We start from the raw sequence: 18,672 nt of genomic DNA on the forward strand, positions 1-18,672 counted from the left end.
CCTCGCACAGAACAGAGGGAAGGGGAAAGAGAATGGGAGAAGAATAAAGTCAAAAAAGAGAGAAAAAAGAAAGAATGAAAGAAAGGAAAGGAGAAGAAAAGAAAAAAGAAAGAGCAGTCCAAACAGAACCAGATGCAGGAGTTGTCGAGTGCCTTTTGATCTCCGTCCTCATAGGCTGATTGATGTTGCACATTTCATTTCCTTGTCAGAGTCTTGACATACTGTTTCACTAAACACTCTGGACCATTTTTCTTTTGACTTTTATTTTCAGGGTGCAATAATTAACCCATCCTGTAGCTGCAAATAGAACAGCAGAAAGAGAATAAAAATAGATACAGCTTAGATATCAAAGAGGAGTGCAGGACATTTTAACATCCACTTTAAGTTCTGTTCGTGAGGTTTTGTTCAAATTCCTCTGTAGCAGTGAGTCCATCCCTGATTGCGGAGGACATCCCCACTAAACGTCTCACCTTAACAGTCTGCTCGTCCTCGTTGCACTGTAGTTATCAGAGGATTGCCCGAACCACTGACCCGAGAACAGATCTGTTCCCTTCCAAATGGTCATGGTCATAATTGGGCTATGGGTGCAATCTGATCCTAGACCTGTCGTTAGTACGGGATGAGCTACCATGTACCACACGCCCCCGTTTTGGAACGTATGCGGTGCCCAGCACCCCTCCCCCTGCACATCCATACACCCCTCCTGCTGCACCTCCATCCCTCCTCTGGAGCCCAGTGGGACTCAGGCAGACATCTGGGACCTATTTCCCCCATAGAGCAGGACTTCCTGTGGGGTATCAACTTAGAGGGGGTGGGGCGGATTGAGGGCGAGGGTGCATGGGGTGAAGGACGGGGGCGCGGACTGGAGGGGGAGGGGTACAGTAAAAAGATGTAGAGCGCAGGTAGATGCGAGGAGGTTGAAGCTGGGTAAGACAGATCGGACTGAGACTATTTCAACAGCCAGCAGGGCCCTTTATTCTGGCTGGTTGTCTTCGTTAAAGATGCGTGCTAAAAAAGACATCAAAAGAATCCATATTTTCTCTTTTTTTGTCTCATGAAATACAATCAATGAATGCTAATGGCAAATCTGTTCCTTCCAAACGCACAGAAACACGGAGTTTGTCATGTGTGTGTGTCATTTGTGTATGTCATTTGTGTATGTCATTTGTGTGTGTGGGGTGGGGGGGGGCGGGGGGCAGTGAAAGGCAGTAACTAAAGAAAACACCCTGAAGATATTTTTCTGTTGAGGCAGATAAAAAAAAAAAATCCTGCTTTAAAAGCACTTTTGTCTCTGCCGCTGCGTGTTAACTTGTGTTATTGCTAGCCTGAGACTTATCTCTCGATATTAGGCTATAATTTATCATAATATTTAGTGCCCGAGCTTCCCTCAAATGTCCCCTCTTTCATGTGTAATTTAGCCAATATCCTGCGTAGGCTCTGATTACAGTGTTTAAGTCCCAGGGTCCATCCATGGCAACATTACAAGAGGTCCCAGTGGAGTTCACAGCCAAGGAGAAGTGCACAGGACACGGCGTGCTAGGTTGGCATGGATAACTCCATTCGACAGCCAGTCTGAACTACCCATAATTAGAGGGAAGCTACTGCAGGCTAAATTTGCATTGCTAACTCCTCTGCCCCCACATAACAAAGAACAAACAAGCGTGCACCAAAAGTCCTAAAACCATTCAACGTACGGCAGATTTCCCCAACAGTTTGTTTACAAGGTTTGTGCAGGTTTCTCCCTCGCCAGTGTGCCAAAATTGTGGGCCCCTCTGACAAAACGCGTGACAGATGGACATGTCCTTGCTCGGTGCGTCTAAATGAGTTTAGAGACATGGCCGTGGGTGGCGGGGGCGTGTCCTGACAGTGATGTACTGCTGCGGCTGGAGGGTCGTGACGGCAGACCCCGCGTGTTGTAGAGACTGCGGCGTCGGTGGGAGAGTGGATCACGCGTTTCAAACGACCGGTTGTTGTGTAGGTCAAAAATTATCTGGGAATCACTTCAGTATGAATGCATCTGTGACAGCCAAATCTGTGACAGCCAAATCTGTGACAGCCAAATCTGTGACACCCAAATCTGTGACATCCAAATGGGAGACTTTCCGAACGAATCAGGAGTGAACCCAGACCACTGTCCGGGCGGACCCTGTGTCCCAACACTCATAGAAAAGAACTGTTGTAGCTATGTGAAATATCAATGTGACTCTGTAGTTGGCTTCAAAGCATAATACTTTGAAGTCAAATCAATCCCCCCTCTTCCATTAGATTAGACGACCTTACAAAAGTTATGTTGGGCTTAAGATTTTGTATATTTTTTTTTTATCTTCTGTTCTGGTTTGGTTCTCCCTGTGAAGCCACTTCAAACACTCACCGCTGCCATGGCATATCCCTTTGTATTCGAAAACTGCAAATAATGTGTCTCCTAAAATGTTTCAGATGCGTGGTTCTGCGGTCCACGGGCAGAGAAACACAGAAAACAACAGTCAAAGGCAAACGCTGATTGAACCTGAAGTTCGGGCATCTTAGTGTACTGCTGCCAACTGATCGAGTTATTCACCTGATGTTACTTACAGAGGTAGAAAAAGAGAGAGGGAGAACGGCACTGAGAAGAAGAAAAAGGAGTAAGAAGAAAAAGAAAGAGGGTGATAGAAGTGAAAGGTCCGGAGACATATGTTTCAGTTTGTAAATAAAACAGTAAATTGCAATGGATATTGCTTTAATATCTGTGGGCTTTGTACTGAGTTTCGCGGAAGTTCATCGGAAATCATTCCGAAACTGCCTTCTCTAAAATTCCAAAGCGCCTTTTTAATGTCAAAGCAACCATCTGGTTCTCTACTCATTCAAGATGTTTGCTTTTCATTCACATTTTTTTCCCACATTCTATTTTTATATATGAATAGTCTTAAACCAAAGTGTAATTGTCATTATTTTTGCCTCTCTTCGTTTTCTTGAATCCAAAGTTGAACAATGGATTTTAGCCTAAATCTCAGTCTGTTGCTGCATGTAGGCTAACTTCATACAGGCTTAGGCTACAAACCGTAGTTGATCTTTTGAAATTCACAAAGAGAACTCCAAAAATTTCTTCAAATTATAAAAAGGTTTTATTTGGATATACTCTACTGCTATTCTACCCCTAAATAGACAAGATCACATCAAGTTTTAAACAACAAAAGGGTCACCCCCCATATGTCACGATAATGACCAGTTAAAGCACTGTGGGAGACAAAGCACACAACAATGGTCTGAATCACAACATTTACCAACTACACCACACTAATACATGGGCGTTAATTTGTTTGTTTTTAAAGTTTGTGGCATATCGTGCAACATGGGTGAGATAGTAGACAGTTGGACAATGATGTACACAGACAATCTAGGGACTCGGTGTGACTCACGAGCACCCATTTAACGACTACTGGTTGAGATTATACGTAACACGGAATGCATCTTTAATCTCTTATTTGCATAGATAGATTATAAACAGCTCATCAAAATTGCCGATGGAGTTGCTGTTTGTGATTTACCAATACGTTTGACGTACGTTTTAAGAAGAAAATAAAGGACCAAACGTCATTATGAATCCGTAATTAAATACATTGATTATTGTCAAATTGGAAATTGACACACAGGTTTTACTTCAACGGGATGTTCTAAAGTTTTCTGCCTTTTTGAAGTTTCCTCTCCTTCGTTTCAGTTCCATTAGCTTCTGCCAGTTATAATTTAGACAACTTCCTTCCTTGATTTCGCTGTAAATGGAGTCTCATAACTGAACAAAATGTAACCTCCTCCCCTCTTCACATACCACACAAAAACACATTTTACACGCCACACTTGACACTTCTGGTCCAAACCCTACATGTTGTTCAAAGGAAAGTAGGGGGGATTGTTTCTAAGTGTCTTAATGTAAAACTTTATAACGAGATAAATACCCCACAGCCTATATACATTTATTTATATTATATATAAATGTTGCTATGGCTACTTAGCCGCAAAATCGCAATTACCTTTATACAACGTGACTCTGGGGGCTTGCAAACAAACCAATGTAGTGCTATAAAGACAAATAAGTACCAACAAGAATGCTTTTAAAATAAACGAGTAAAATGAGGCAAGGGTGTAGTCATTGAAAAAAATAATAGTCTCTTGTAAAGGATGAAAGTTGAATACACGTAATGATGAAATCATTGGTGGAGCTCAGCGCTAGGCTCAGTTGATTAGTGGTATTTGGATATACAAAAACGCAGCCCGTAATTACCAACATTTGCATCTGTTGCATCAATCTCCTCTCCAGATAAATATAATACAGTTAACCGCCATCAACACAGGCATATAATTTACATATTGTTAATATCGACATCAAAGCCCCTTTTATCATGCAGATGCCTTAACAGACCTATACACCAAAACGTCTTGCATCCCCCACTTCCCTTAAAAAGGGGACAAAAAAATGTGGATGGATTGAATAATTGCCAAACTTCAAAGCACAGGTTATTGCCCGAGCATTTACTGTTGCCTGCAGTGCTACGAGGGTGTTTTCTTTTATAATGCGGCCTGGTTGAGTGGGAAAATGGCTGGCTTCTACTCGGCCTAATGCTAAGGTCTGTCTGTACACTCACAGTGCTGACCTGGGCTAAATAAAAATGACAATGATTCTTTCCCTACAAAAACACACTTGGCTCAACACACTCTTACCCATGTAAAATCCTTCTGAGAAACAAAGCTCAGAACCCCCACCTACCCCTAAGAAACACAGGTGTAAAACTGGTGTGTTTAGACGGCAGAATGAAATCCATTTTAATTAGACAAAAAAATAGCAACAGTTAGGCTCTGGAGTACAGTCCACACAGCTTAAATGCCCTATAACTTAAGTGTACATGAACATTTATAACATTATAATTGTATGTGCAATTAAGCATTATAACTGATGAGATGTATTTGGGTCATTATCTTCTGTCAATGTAGACCGTCTCTTCTTGGGGCCTACGCTGCATCACATCTGTTGCATCTGGGGTGAAGAAACACATAGTCCACCACATCATTCCTGGGTACTGCGACTGCCCAGCAACAGAACAACTAGGCTACTTCCACCTGTATGACGCACTGATCTCAGGGCCTGTCCACCACACTACAACAGTGAGGAACGGATTAGTAGAGCCAAGTCAAAAGAATTGACAATTTCTTTGTGTGATAAATATCTGTAGATACGGTGGCCTAGAACAGGTCATCCCAAACCTCTCCCCGGAGGCTCCTCGAGCGTTGCGTTTTTTGGTTAACCCTGAAATGGCACACCTAATTCAATTAATCAAAGTATAAGTTGTTCACTGATTGAAGCAGCTGTCCTAGTTTACTGTTGAAACAAACAGATTTGGGGAAACCGTTTCCTGAACAGAACACACTTGGGTTCTACAAATAACAAACAACACCGGACCACTTGCACGTGTGATGCTACATGTAGGTGTACTACCAGAAAAACACACGGCCAGCAATAAAATATTTTTATTAAGGCTCTCTATCACACAAACACACCTGTACAGCAGACATACATTCCTACATACAGGTGGATATACACAATGTCATGTTTCATTATATTCACACACGGCATGGCGTGGCGGCACAAAATACAGTTGAGAAAGCAAAAAGGAAGTGAACTGAATTATACTCCGTGGGCTGTGGTATGGTGATCACAAATGTTTTGGATCCGCGAACCAATTTCAAGACACAGTCCGCTAGCGTGTTGATCCGGATAGCATCGAACAGTCTACAGACTAAGCCCCTCTCACACTCGGGACATAACGGTCACAGGTCTCCATTCACTCTGACAGACATTTCTGTCACGGCAATGATAAAAAAAGTTACCAAGTATCTCCACTAAAATGAGAGGCATACTAAAATCAGACATCTGGGATTCACTGACAACGGGCCTAAAAGCAGTCGTACTTACATTCGGCGATGGTCGTTCAATCCTTCTTTATATGCTAAATGGTAAAGGGCCGATATTACTAACGACAAGCAGGTACTTCATAAGAGTCAAATAAGTACAGTATCATGAGTCTTACAAAGCATTTAACCAAAATGTTACCAAATAGTGTTAGGACCCCAACACACTACATGTAGTGGCTTCATCTCACACACAATTTTCTTTCTATGGCCCAAAGAACAAATTTGACAACACAAAACAGTCCTAAAAACAGAATACTTGGTTTTCCAAACATGACTGTAACATGTGTTCTGTTGAGTATAGTGCATGTGTTTTATGATGTGTAAGTACAGTACAGTTTGACTGCACTCATATTTTTCAAAAGCCAGCACATTTGATGGACTCATGCCCCCCTTGTGGTAAAATAAGAGAATTGTTTCCCTTAGGTACATAAGCATAGGATGATTTATGTTAATCAAAGGTATCCTACAAAAAATTAGAATAAAATAAGATATTGGCATATATACTCATGGTGAAAAAGTACATACATTCCCTGGAAAGTTGTCTTGTTTTTTAACATATTTGGACACATGGATAAAGAATCTATAGAAGCTCCTGGACTACATGGGATGTCAGGAAGGAAAAAGCTTCTACTCTCAAAAAAGAATCAAGAGATGACTGATGTTTGCCAGACAACACTTGTGTATAAACCAAAACTACTGGAACAATGTGCTCTGGACAGATGAGTTCAAGCTGGAGTGGTTTGGCAGCAATGCCAGTCATCATGTGTGGTGAAAATGAAAAACTGCCTTTGAACCCAGAAAACCTCATACCAACAACTGTAAAGCATGGAAGCGGTGGCATCAGGGTTTGGGGCTGCTTTGCCAGGACCTGCCCAACATGGCATCATTGAATCAACCATGAATTCCATATTGCACCAGAAAATTCCTGGGGAGAATGAACATGTATGTGAATCTTGCAAGAGGACAATGATCCAAAACACACAGGCAAAGCTACTACAGACTGACTTAAAAGAAGAATAGCAGGTTTAGAGTAAAGCCCAGATCTCTATCCTACTGAAATGCAGTGGGGGGACTTGAAGAGGGCCGTGCCTGGAAGAAAGCCCTCAAACATGACAGTTCAAACAGTTTAGCAAAGAAGAATGGGTAGATTAATTCTTCAAATTAGGTTACATTTATCAGTCATTAGTGTTTAGGAGATTCCATATGCAAAACAAAAATGACAACTTTCCATGGGGCATTCTTACATTTTCACATTACCGGAAATGTTAAACAACTCGCATACACCAGGAACACAGACAATAGTGACACATACATAGATTCGTATGAACAAATTCATCAAAAGGTACAAAATAGGGATGAACTTTACTCTGGCTTGGCTTCGGCAGAGTGTACCCTGTGGTTTCCTTAATTATATTCTGGATTTCCTTTTTATCTTTTACTTGCATACTTACTGACACTCGCACACGGCATGGTTGAGGAACAGCTTGCAAGTAAGCAACGCACTGCACTGTTAACACCAGTTGTATCGTGTGCACAAAAAAACAACAACAGTGATTTGGTTTGATTTCAGACACAGGGTAAGAGAGAAGATTAAAAACAACCTCCGCCAAGCCGCCGCCCCCATCCCTCCCCAGTTATTCACCCTGATAAGAGCCCTGTCGTTAGTCTGTCGTGACCTCTGAATCCTGGCGGCGCCCAAACCCCTCCAATCTCCCTCGCTTCTCTCAGAGGACCGCTGCCGGCTGTTCTCACATAGACCGATAAAGGGGAGGGGTTGGTGCAGGGGGGTGTGCGGGGGGAGGGGGTCTTTTGGGGTCAAGGTCCTCCATCAAAAGTCACTGAGGATGCTGATGTCGGCGAACTCCTTGCGATAGCGGTGGGCGTACAGGGACAGCATGAAGGACCACTTCAGGGTCATGAAGCTCCACACGGCCGACAGGTAGAGGCTCTGTGGGTCAGTCAGGGCTGGGGACCGTGGAGACCAGACAGGCATTAGACAGAGGAACACTCTGTGGCAAGTTCCCCCGGAGGAGAACTGACAACGCCGCCAGGTAGACACTAAGGCAAATACATTGGATATACAACCGGGGAACACGTAACTAGAAAACGTCAGGAGGACTCCACACATGGCTCGTTGTCCTTTAGTGGTCTGCCTGTCAATTAGGTGATCAACATGGACGCACCCCCCCGCATGCCGCTGACCAAGAAACATTTTAATAAAAGCGACACCGACAGTGGTTTGGATGTAACCAAAATAATCGAGTTATTTAAATGTAGCAACACAACAGCTAAAGTGGTGTAGCTCACACATCTAGGCTGCAACGTGCGCTCACTCAAGCACTTTGCTAGGGATTTCCCTTTTTTTTTTTCCTTTTTCAATGGTTGTCAATTTGTTTGTACGTCTTCCTTTTCACTGTGGTCTCTCTGGCTATCCTATGCAACCACTTTCAGTGACGCAACAACGTTCCTGTCACTGGCTCAAGGCCTAACTGTTATTTATAGGGCCAGTTTCGCTACAGTAGTTACATTGTAAATTCAACAATTAACATGAACCAGTCTGCTGCTTCCTATGAAAAGGCTACTAGGTCTGATGTTGGACATACGTCCAATAGCCTTGTCCTGGGATTTTACTGGATGTGGAATAGCCTAATACACAAAGGAAGAGCTGAGAGATGTAAATGTTGTAGGCCAAAGTAAGAAGCTAAATATCACTCTAATTTTCTTAAATCTAGCACTATAAACAATAAGGCCAAAGAGTAAAAGTTAAGAGACCATGAAACGGCCGAACGGCTCCCCCAACCTGCACTCTGCAGTGCAGAATTACTGCACAGGGCGGAAAACTACAGCGACACAGGCTAATACGACTAACAGCCGAAACATCCCATTTTAACCACTTCATGCCGAAACAACTGCACACGATTTAGGCGCTGGTTCACCACCAACCATGTGGATTAGTAATGGGTGTCTATTCCACTGTGCGGGGTTAACCAGAGAGGCCGGGCGTAACTGCACCAAAATGAGCATGAATGCAGACAGACATGCAGAAAAAATTTGAAGCTTATGCAACCCACCATTTATCTGCAAAATGTAGGTAGGCCGGACAAACAATTTAAACGCAACGTTTAAAGCCTGGGTTCAATGTGTTGTGAGCTGAAATTAAAGATCACAGATATCTTTCCGTAGCAGAAATTCTTTTTTCCTCTCATGTGAAATGCACATATTTGGTCCTAATTACTTTATTTCAGTTGACTGAATTTGTAATATGAACTGTAACGCCGTAAAACTGTGTTGCATGATGCTTTTATATTTTTGTCCAGTGTAGAAATATTGTAGTGAATATTGTACCGAATTAATTTAGACAAAGATATCTTTTAATCAGGCAGTGAAATGACAAGTTGTCTGTAGCACAAAAATCACCTCATGATTTTAATTGGTTTTGAGGGACAAGAAAATGACCGTAACTAGGCCATAACAACATAATGTAAAAATGTACCCTGAAATGACTAATTCACTTTAGTCTAGGGGGTAAAACGAAAAATTAATCTTCACAAATAACATTGGAAAACAAGGCCGCCAAAGAGGAACTGTGTGTGTGTGTGTGTGTGTGTGTGTGTGTGTGTGTGAGGGTGTGACTCACACTCTCTGCGGGTTATGGCAATGGAGAGGAAGGTGATGAAGGCCACAACAGCCAGAAAGGAGAAGAAGACTCCGATGAAGAGGAAGAACTTGAGGCCCTTCAGCCAGGTGCGCCAGTAGTCCTGCAGGTACATGAGGTGGGTGATGAGGGCCCAGAGCGCCAGCACACCTGTGGGACAGAAAGAAACTCAGCCGGTGGGGCCTTTGACTAATGTCCGCCAAGCAGTTGACGTTGGACGTTAGCTGTCCCTTGTCCAACCGCCTGGTATCAAAACCACTCAGGACGGGGCTAAAAATTATCATGAAGTAATTTACCTATTACCCAGTAGTGGGTGGAGGCATTTTCATACAATCTGGTAATTTATTATATTATATAACAATATGTATTATAATTTTTGTTTACTGTATTATCATTATACTTTAATATATATATTTTTTTTATCTGATAGTTCTTTTATTTATTTAATATTATTTTCATTTTTCTCATTTTCTTTTTCATGCACTTAATTCCACTATAATGAAAAGCGCTTAACAAATGCAATAAATTATTATTATTATTAATTTTGAGTGCTGATGTTAAGCTGCCGTTATGTTCATTTTAGAGACGTGTCAGGGGGTGAACATATTCTTGACACAGCACATGAGATTTTGCTGTGTCATTGAGCCTCAAATAAGACTGTTCTATCAGTGTTTTGCCACGGTCTCAGTTTCTTAACCACACTTCTGTTTCACAGCATAGAGCACTTTCCTTCACTAAACCACTTTCACAGTTTCTGCCACTCTACTAGGCTGAAGGGTTTCACTGGCCCAGTTCGCCATCACACACAGTAGCACATTTACGGGTCACATTAAGAAGCTTACCCCAGAACCATCGTTGTGGAACCCAGCAGAGGCCTGCCCAATCGACCAGGGGGGTACACAAAGAGACCCACTTCTGTTTATGTATCGAGGGGTTGTAGAAAATTGGTATGCAGCCAAGTTAGTAAGACTCCCCTAGTTACTAAGACTCATTGTTACTATGAGAAGGGCTTATTCTGCTGTTTCAATGTGCCACACCAACCCTGCCCACCTTCCCACCTCATGGTCTATAATCATATGACCAAGCACAAGCCATAAAAAAAAAAAAAAATTAAAAAAAGGAGTAGGGAAAATTGCAGACTTATTGATTATCTCTCTTTTGGCACAGACACGCATAAATCACATGCTGCTGTGACGACTGTCACGTGACTGTGCACTTTATGAAATAAAGAATGAAACCATGATGTTAAATAATATGCATGGATGGACACACACACATACATTACTAAATGTGTTCACCCAAAGAGGAACTGCTAATTTTTGGTCTTGCCTATAAAAAATGAAAATAGAGAAAAGTCACAGACGTCAGCTTGCTGACTCAAGCAGAGGAACTAACAAAAGTTCAAAGTTTGCAGCCAAAAGTGCAGCGATTGTTAAGTATTTGGTTGTCCCATAACAACGGACAAAAACGGGTTGCTGTTACTTTTCTGCGGTCTTGTGTTTTAACATAATGAGGCAAGAAATCTTCTCAAGCAACATGATTGCAAATACTAGGTTTAGCCAATGCAATGACATTCTAAAGACAATTTTTATTGTACTCAAATAAACATGGTTGTAAATTTTGGGTAAATATCCCTCCTGAGTGCAATAAAGCTTGCAATAACCATTTAAGAACACAACGGACATCCGCTCTTATCACTTAGTTAATGAAATTATGGTTAATGTTAGGATAACTTCCATTCCAATCTGACAAGTTACAGAACATGAGTACAAAGTTCACCTGAGGACTCAATCAAAATTGTCTAGTCCCAAATAACTGTCATTTTCAAAAAGTGTAGTTTTACCACCAGGGAGTTCCACAATACAAGGTTAATCAGGAAGGAAACAGAGAATGCAAGAAACTTGTGTGTAGAAGATGTTTGAGACATTTAAGCTCAACAGTTTCGTCACACATGCAAATGGCACCGGCTCAATATCTGCCAAACGCATCAATATCTTGTTGCATTTAATTTAACTGGATTTCTATTGTCTTTATTCCTTTGTGTATTAAGAATATTTGTCCTTTTTATATAATTTGTGTTATTCTGTGTATTGTCTTGTCGTGCAACTGATAGCTTTTGGCCAGGTCTCCATTAAGAATGAAAATTGGTAACACGTAAAACATTCAATATAAATTGTTTGTACAAACATTATTGCGGGTTCCGATTAGATGGTGTATGCATTCAACGCATTCTAGTATGTATGTTAGATGCACAGTGAACCTGTGCCAAAATTAACTTCACCCTTTGAACTGGAATACTGAACTGGACCGGGGACATTAATGTTCATGTTCAGTGGGGAGCAGTTCAGAACTAGCTAGAATGTTACCGACTGACAGATGTTACAACATATAAACAAATAAATATGGTCTGGGATTTGACTCCCAGACCATATGAAAAGAGCTCAAGTAGTTACACATGCAACAGATGGATATAATGTAAGTATTTCGTTTGGTACAGTAGTCACGTGGATATTTACGGTTAAATCCTAAAAATACTGAGGTACAGTATAACGTAGGACCTTTTCTGCAGCCTCGTTAAATACACATTAAATATGCATATATACTGTTCACATTCTGTTTGATACTTTACCTGATAACCCCCCCATTGCAGCTGTCCATGGTTGTCTGTACACAATGTTCCACACAAGAAATGCAGAGAATCCCATAAGCATGCCAAAACAGGCATAGCCGACACTGATGTACGTTTTGTTAAACCCCATTGGGGACAGGTGACACACGACCAGTAGACTAAAATTATAGCGACAACGTTTAAAAAACAAGTGACTCTCCAAAGGACCCCACGGCTAGAACGGGTTGGCTAAACCGCTAGCTACTGTATAGTGGTGGATGCTGGATAAAAACGTCCGAAAGACAACTTGTTACTTTTCCTCCGAATGTGACAGCAATTTGATAACAACTACAACACAAGACAACACGAACACATCGTCCTGTAATACAAGCCAAACACTTTTGCTCTACTGTTTGTTATCTAATATTTACAGCCAATGATGCGTCAAGGAAATTCTAATGCTACCTTCGTAACCACGTGGGAAGTAACACGGTAAAGACGAGTTGCGTGTGAGAATACTCAGGATTTTAACGGGGACATAAATTCAAAGGTGGAGGTCATTAGAAGGTTCCTATTTGTTTAGTGTTTTAGTTTTAAGAAGTATATACGGCGCTGCTTAAATATTCTAAATCAAACATAATACATGCTGGTGTCAGGAATTTGGAACAAATTTTTTCTCTCCAGTTTTATCCTGGTATTTACAAATTTACAAGATGAAATGAAGGTGGCATCACACCAGATAGCGGGTTGTTAAAAGCCTCTGTGGTTTCAAAATCAAGTGACTGTAAAATTCTGAGAAACAGCGCCCACTGTTGTCTTGGATGACTTTATATTCAATAAGTACAGATTCTAAACGCTCATTTAACCCGGTTGTTTCCAAAAAATAAAATTATTAGTCAGTGTTAACAGTACCTACTTTATACACCCATGTAATATCTTCTATGAGTCAATTTTATGTTTAAATTTTTTACATGACAGGGAAGTTTAATATTAGCCGCACTCATAAACTGTGATGTTGTGTTCGTCCCATTGATATCTATCATGGACTTTGGAAAGCTATCCAACCACGACCAAGACCTTTATTGGGAATACTGAGTATCTCTCCGGTCACATGATCATCCATCTGATAACTCTTTTCAGTTAAAATATACCACCCTGCAATCCAGGCAATGGTTTAGAAGACAAAACAAGCGTCATTGTCAACTTTCTAGCTACTTCTGACCGGAGTGGACCTTTAAAATGTTCAGCTACCTACAAAAATAATACGTAAAAAAATCGGATTCCTGTACACAGCTCCTGCTGTAAAGGGTGTGTTTGACCCAATGACTTTGCGGTACCAACAAAAACAGGATTGGTTCCAATTAGGCAAGCGGAAGGGTGGTCCAATCTCTTGGTAAAAGTCTTGTCATTGCTGCTTTTCAATTCAGCAAGGAACCATCTACAAGAGCGCGGTAGGCGTGTATATGTCAGGTTGTGACAGAAAAATTCGGCTGCTGGCGTCTTGATGTTCCTAGAGCTCCCTGAGTGCAGCTGGTCACCGAATCGTGAACGCTTCCCTTGCTGCTGTTTCTGTCTTGTGTGGACTTGGTAGAGCAAACCTCTGAGGAGCACCAGCCTGGTAGAGTTGTTGCTACAAGGCTATTATCGCAAATTGGACGTCACGAAATTAGTGGACGATAATTGTTTTGGTGTTAGCTAACTGAGCCAGTTTTAAGCTGAGGAAACGCCTTTCCTTCAGAATGTTGTGCCAAACGGAGAATACTTAAAAAAAAAAAAAAAATGTATAACCTTTATTTTAGCAGTGCGCGGTCTTTTTGAAGTAAGCATTATTCAATTGAATATGTTGCTCATTCTGTTTATTGTTGCTGCACCACTTCACTGTGAAGGTGATTTATTTATTTTCATTTCTAAATACAATTGTTTCAGTGAGGGCTGAGGGAACATAGGGAACAGTGGGTGGACTGACCCCACAATGACAATGGGGTAGGCAAAAGCTCGAACCAGTCTAGGAGCAGGCTAATATATCCAATACAGCTTACTGGAAAATAATGGAATAACAATTAATAATCAAAACTATGAGAAAGCTGTTTATAATCAATGTTATCCAATCAATAACTACCTTCCTTGCTGGTAGGAGGCCTAGAAGTCCCTGGCTTTTCCCACAGTGGCAATGTCATGAGCCCTGGTCAAATGTTAAAAAACGTACTTCTGAATTGACATTTTTTATTTAATAACTGTCTAAGAACTAGTCATAGCGTGTGCTGTATTTCCCTTAAGAGAATGAACTCAGAACTGCTATTCCCTGCCTAAAACCAGCAAGAGGTAATTGAACTGAATTAAAAACAAGAGTATATATTTCCTTGTCAATGAGTTTGGCAAATTCATTGTGGTTGTTTTCATATTGGTGGTCTGTATGTTGTCATTTTTCAGAGCAGCAGCAGGTGTATATTAGCAGTTATCTTCTGAAAAGCATTTGGGTCTGATCATATTATAATTTTATTTCAGTCTTCCACAGCAAAACAACTTAAAAAAGACACTCCCAACATGGGAGAGAATAGTTTTACAGAAAAACGTAATTCCATTGCAGTTTTACATATTTTTCATGAAATTCTAAATGTACAACTTTATTGTTTTGTCTCAAAACAAACAAAACATTTATTTAAGTATGACAAAGATTCTTTTGATGAATGCACAAAAACATGTTATAAATAGTGATCAGTGGATTTGAGGTTATATCCTTCCACTGTAACAATTTATAGCTTTAGCACTGTATTTACAAAAGTGTTGAAGTTGCATAGTAACATAATGAAAATAAGGCATCAGGAAGTACATGAAAAATGTCAGCAAGAAGGCCACTTGAATTTACTTTAAAGTTATATCTGATTTAAACAGCTACCAAACCACTTTTAAACCAATAGTGCTGACTGGAAAACAAACCATGTAATTTTAGCATGTGTTGGCAGATATGGTGGTATACTAAACCAATAAGACATGAAGGAGTGTATTATGTGCCAAATATACCATGGCTAAGAGCTGTTCTCAGGCAGCGCGATGCCATGGTATACTGACAATATACCACAAACCCTTAAAATGGCTTATTGCGATTTTAAACTGGTTATCAACGCAATTAGAACAGTAAAAATGGCAGTTATGTTATAGCTGTGGTATATGGTCTCATAGACCACAGTTATTGGCCAATCAGCATTCAGGATGCAATACAACCAGTTTCTAATACTAGACACTTAACAGCAAGTGACCAATGGCTGACTGGCGGATGAAATTTGTCAGTAATGCCAGTAATGGCTGAATTTGCCAACGATGGGCCACCAAACGCTTGCTTGTAGGGTCAGTGAGGACCTGTTCAGACCAAAGTAAGGCACTGTAGTATCTGACTGTCCTTCAAAGTTTGGTTAATCCCCGCAGCATTCCTCAACCAGGGTTGCTACTGGATTTACTGAAAGGAGGATTTTAAAGACTTTATGCTCCATTCAACCTCATGCATAGTTTGTCTGTTTGAAAGATAACTCATGTGGTGTGTGGTTGATATCTTAAGTGTTTGCCTGCTTCAGCAGTTCAGTGCAGCATCAGGATGAATACCAATGGGAATCCAGTGGCAAACATCCTACAGACATCGACTGAACACTTCCCTTCATAAGGAAATAATGAGAATGATGTGGTTCATTTGGAGTTACAATTGAAGTCCAATGTAATTTCTTTCCAGTTCTTGAGAACAACATCAAGGCATGGTCCGCCGTTTAGGCCTCGGAAGATGCCTGGGGTTTGAGTTGAGCTTTCTCCATGGCTGTGCCATAGGGATCGGCTCTCTTGAAGAAGCCCAACTGAAAGGATGAAACGGACAAAGGCATTCATTACATGAATATTCATCAATGTTCAGTGAGATTACAGTTCTACTGCTGAAAATATCTGGTGTCATCACAGTCAGGTTGTAGAAATAGGTTTTGGTAAATAAGGATAGATATTTTACTAAACTAAAACATAGCTTAATGGTTTTAATCTAGTTTAAATGTATTTATTTTCTTGCTCGAAATTCGGCTTTATGACCAGGTAACATTTATGAGGTATTGTTTTAACCAAGCCAACTTCCCTGTATGTAACTGTAATCTGATTAAAACAAAACGTTTACAAGCAAGAAAACGATGTCACTGTGACGTCAAATCCATGTCATTTTGAATGCTGGTTCTACTGACGTTTAGGTGACATGGCCGCCCCTACCTTGTAGAGTGCATATATGAGCAGAGAGAGCAGGAGGAGCCCAGCCAGGATGGCCAAGAGGATGATCCACCAGGGAACTTTGTACTGACTGTCCGGCTTGTTCCACAGCACCGTAGTTAAGACCTGCAACGTTAGGGCAACACAAAAATAACCACACTCTTAGCATCTCAGTATGTGTGACATTTAGAATGTTTTACAAAGCGTGAGACAATTAAAAACCTACGTGCAAATGTTTAAATTGTATTAACACAGACAAGGCAGGCTTAAAGCATCAATACAGTGAAGATAAACAGATTTGTAAGATATAGGGGAACAGCGCAGAACTAGCCTTCTGGGATCCACTGGGTTTGACTTTGGGGGCGATGGTGTAGGGCATCTTCTCCACTTTGTAATGGACAGAGCACTCCAGCACATACTGCTTGTTTGGCCTCTGTGGCATTCGTCCAGTGAAACAAAGAGTTAAATAGAACATTTGAAATCACTAAGACAAATACAGGTATTGTCAGTGATCCAAAAACAAAGTACATTTCAGTGTAACAATTTCTTACCGGTAGAGGGTGACATTGTACCATAGAATAGCAGGGCCTACATCAACCGTTATTTCCTAAAGGGATAGTTAGACCTATCCCTTTAAGAAGAGATCATCTGGGATTGTTCCTGAAGGCCCAAGGTGTCATGGGGAACTATCCCTTTAACTGTTTAATTACTTACAATAGCGATAGCAGCTTAGTACTCTCACTACATAATTATAAGGACACCAAATTATTTAGCAAATTCATCACAGTAGATATATGTAACTGAAAATGAATACATCACCAGTACAATATTTGGAAACACCTACTCATTCAAGAGTATTTCTTTAATGTTACTATTTTCCACATGATGGAATAATTCTGAAGACATCAAAACTATGAAATAACACATATGGAATCATGTAGCAACCAAAAGTGTTGAAAACAAATCAAAATATATTTCATATTGTATATTCTTTCACCAATAGCCCCCCTGTGTCTTACTGACAGCTTTGCACACTCTGCATTCTCTCAACTAGCTTTGCTTGTGACACTGTCAGTACACGTTGATACATACTGTCACCAGCAAAGTTATATATATATGGCACATATTAGCAGATCCATACAGTGTACATATAGTATACATGTGAGGTTCTCTCACCTCGATGAAGGTCTCAGCCCAGATGCGCGAACGGATGGTCAGAAGGACACTGCCTCCCCTCTCCAGTAAACCTACTTGACAGTGCAGCCTCCAGCACTCTGTTGTAGAACACGACTAGGCAGGAGTAACAGAGCAAAGAGAAGGTTAGAGGACTAAACTGTGACAGTGCACCCCCCAGCACTCACTTGTAGAACACGACTAGGCAGGAGTAACAGACCATAGAGAAGGTTCAAGGACTAAACTGTGACAGTGCAGCCTCCAGCACTCACTTGTAGAACAAAACTAGGCAGGAGTAATAGAACATAGAGAAAGTTAGAGGACTGAACTGGGAAGAAACATGTTCTGGAATGGGCACTGCTATTGACAGAATCTGGCATTTTAATATAGTCAACTTGGTGGGACCACCAACTTCGTTGGCAGGAGTAATAGAACATAGAGAAGGTTAGAGGACTGAACTGGGAAGAAACATGTTCTGGAATGGGCACTGCTATTGACAGAATCTGGCATTTTAATATAGTCAACTTGGTGGGACCACCAACTTCGTTGGGTGATCCCTCCGGCGGGTCATGTGATCACAACTTGTACTGTGTCATCAGGAGGGAGCATGCCGATGGACTCAATGGTGCTGCCATAATGGACCATATGTTATAATGGTGCAGATAGAGTAGATAGATGAGACCTTTTTCCATTTGAGTGTCCCAAACCAGTTACAGCTATCAATCTGTTATTGTGAGCAAGAGACTATGTGGAATCTTTTCTTTCTGGGTCTTCAGTCAAGACGAAATATAAGATTACTCAATGTTGTTAGCGCAACTTCTAAAGTGGAGAAATAAATCCTGTTTTTAATATTAAAGGGAATAACTGTCCATGGCTTCATTATTTTAAGTGACAGTACATTGAATGATAGGGAGAGGAAGAATGAATAATGACTTAATAATGGGGTTAAGAATGTGGGACGACAAGAACATCTGTTCCGTAGAACATTTATTTCAAATAAAATAATTCTCCATAACTAATAATTATGAGCAGATCTTATTATGACAGATTTCCTCATATTCCTTGT

General features: G+C 40.8%; 2 protein-coding genes across 4 annotated transcripts in view; both read right to left on the reverse strand.

Moving 5' to 3' along the window:
- Positions 1-5,480: 5,480 nt before the first annotated feature.
- slc48a1b (solute carrier family 48 member 1b) lies at positions 5,481-12,698 on the reverse strand. The gene is made up of 3 exons (XM_010894970.4): positions 12,225-12,698; positions 9,578-9,745; positions 5,481-7,905 (listed from the first exon to the last, which is right to left on the reverse strand). Exons 1-3 carry the CDS (start codon positions 12,352-12,354, stop codon positions 7,769-7,771), a joined length of 435 nt encoding a protein of 144 aa, XP_010893272.1. The 5' UTR covers positions 12,355-12,698; the 3' UTR covers positions 5,481-7,768.
- Positions 12,699-14,715: 2,017 nt separating this feature from the next.
- The window catches only part of LOC105024782 (integrin alpha-5), a 33,587-nt gene continuing 29,630 nt past the window's right edge, over positions 14,716-18,672 (reverse strand). For 2 of the 3 annotated variants that reach the window (XM_010894971.4, XM_020055325.2), the window contains 4 exons: positions 17,610-17,723; positions 16,765-16,866; positions 16,437-16,559; positions 14,716-16,042 (listed from right to left, as the gene is read on the reverse strand). In XM_010894971.4, coding sequence (XP_010893273.2) covers positions 15,959-16,042; positions 16,437-16,559; positions 16,765-16,866; positions 17,610-17,723 — 423 coding nt within the window. In that variant the 3' untranslated portion in view covers positions 14,716-15,958. The other variant, XM_034287187.1, reaches the window with a different exon arrangement.

This window comes from Esox lucius, chromosome 17 (genome assembly GCF_011004845.1).
Source record: "Esox lucius isolate fEsoLuc1 chromosome 17, fEsoLuc1.pri, whole genome shotgun sequence".
NCBI lineage: Eukaryota > Metazoa > Chordata > Actinopteri > Esociformes > Esocidae > Esox > Esox lucius.